The 451-nt window shown below is 62.5% G+C and overlaps 1 protein-coding gene across 1 annotated transcript in view; it reads right to left on the minus strand.

Moving 5' to 3' along the window:
• Positions 1–451, minus strand: part of EMH_0085390 (uncharacterized protein) — a gene marked incomplete at both ends in the record, with an annotated part of 3,001 nt that overhangs the window by 396 nt on the left and 2,154 nt on the right. Inside the window, one exon of the mRNA XM_013500904.1 lies at positions 54–358. Coding sequence (XP_013356358.1) covers positions 54–358 — 305 coding nt within the window. The remainder of the gene's footprint in view (positions 1–53; positions 359–451) is intronic.

Below are 451 nucleotides of genomic sequence, written 5' to 3' on the forward strand. Positions count from 1 at the left end.
GAAGCAGCAGCAGCAGCAGCAGCAGCAGATGAACTTGCTGCAAGAGCACGCACAAGCCGAGCAGCAGCAGCAGCAGCAGCAGTTGGTGCTGCAGCTGCTGCTGGATATGCTCCTCTCGAAGCTGAACTTTGGGCCTGGCTGGGTCGACTGCTGCTGCTCGCACCTCCCGCTGCTGCTGCTGCTGCTGCTGCTGCTGCTGTCCCCTTGGTGGTATTCCCCCCAGCCCCGCTTCTGCTGTTGGAGACGGGGGTGCCACCAGAAGGAGCAGCAGCAGCCGATCTGGATGCTGCTGCTGCTGCTGCTGCTGCTGGTGCTGCTGCTGCTGCTGCAGGGGATGCTGCGAGCAGCTGCCGACAGGCTGCAGCAGCAGCAGCAAAGAGCGCATCTCTTCCTGTGTTCTCCTTTTGTGAGAGTGCTTCTCCGTCTGCAGCAGCAGCAGCAGGTGCTGCAG

This window comes from Eimeria mitis, genomic scaffold (assembly GCF_000499745.2).
Source record: "Eimeria mitis Houghton genomic scaffold, Emh_scaff6015, whole genome shotgun sequence".
Lineage (NCBI taxonomy): Eukaryota > Apicomplexa > Conoidasida > Eucoccidiorida > Eimeriidae > Eimeria > Eimeria mitis.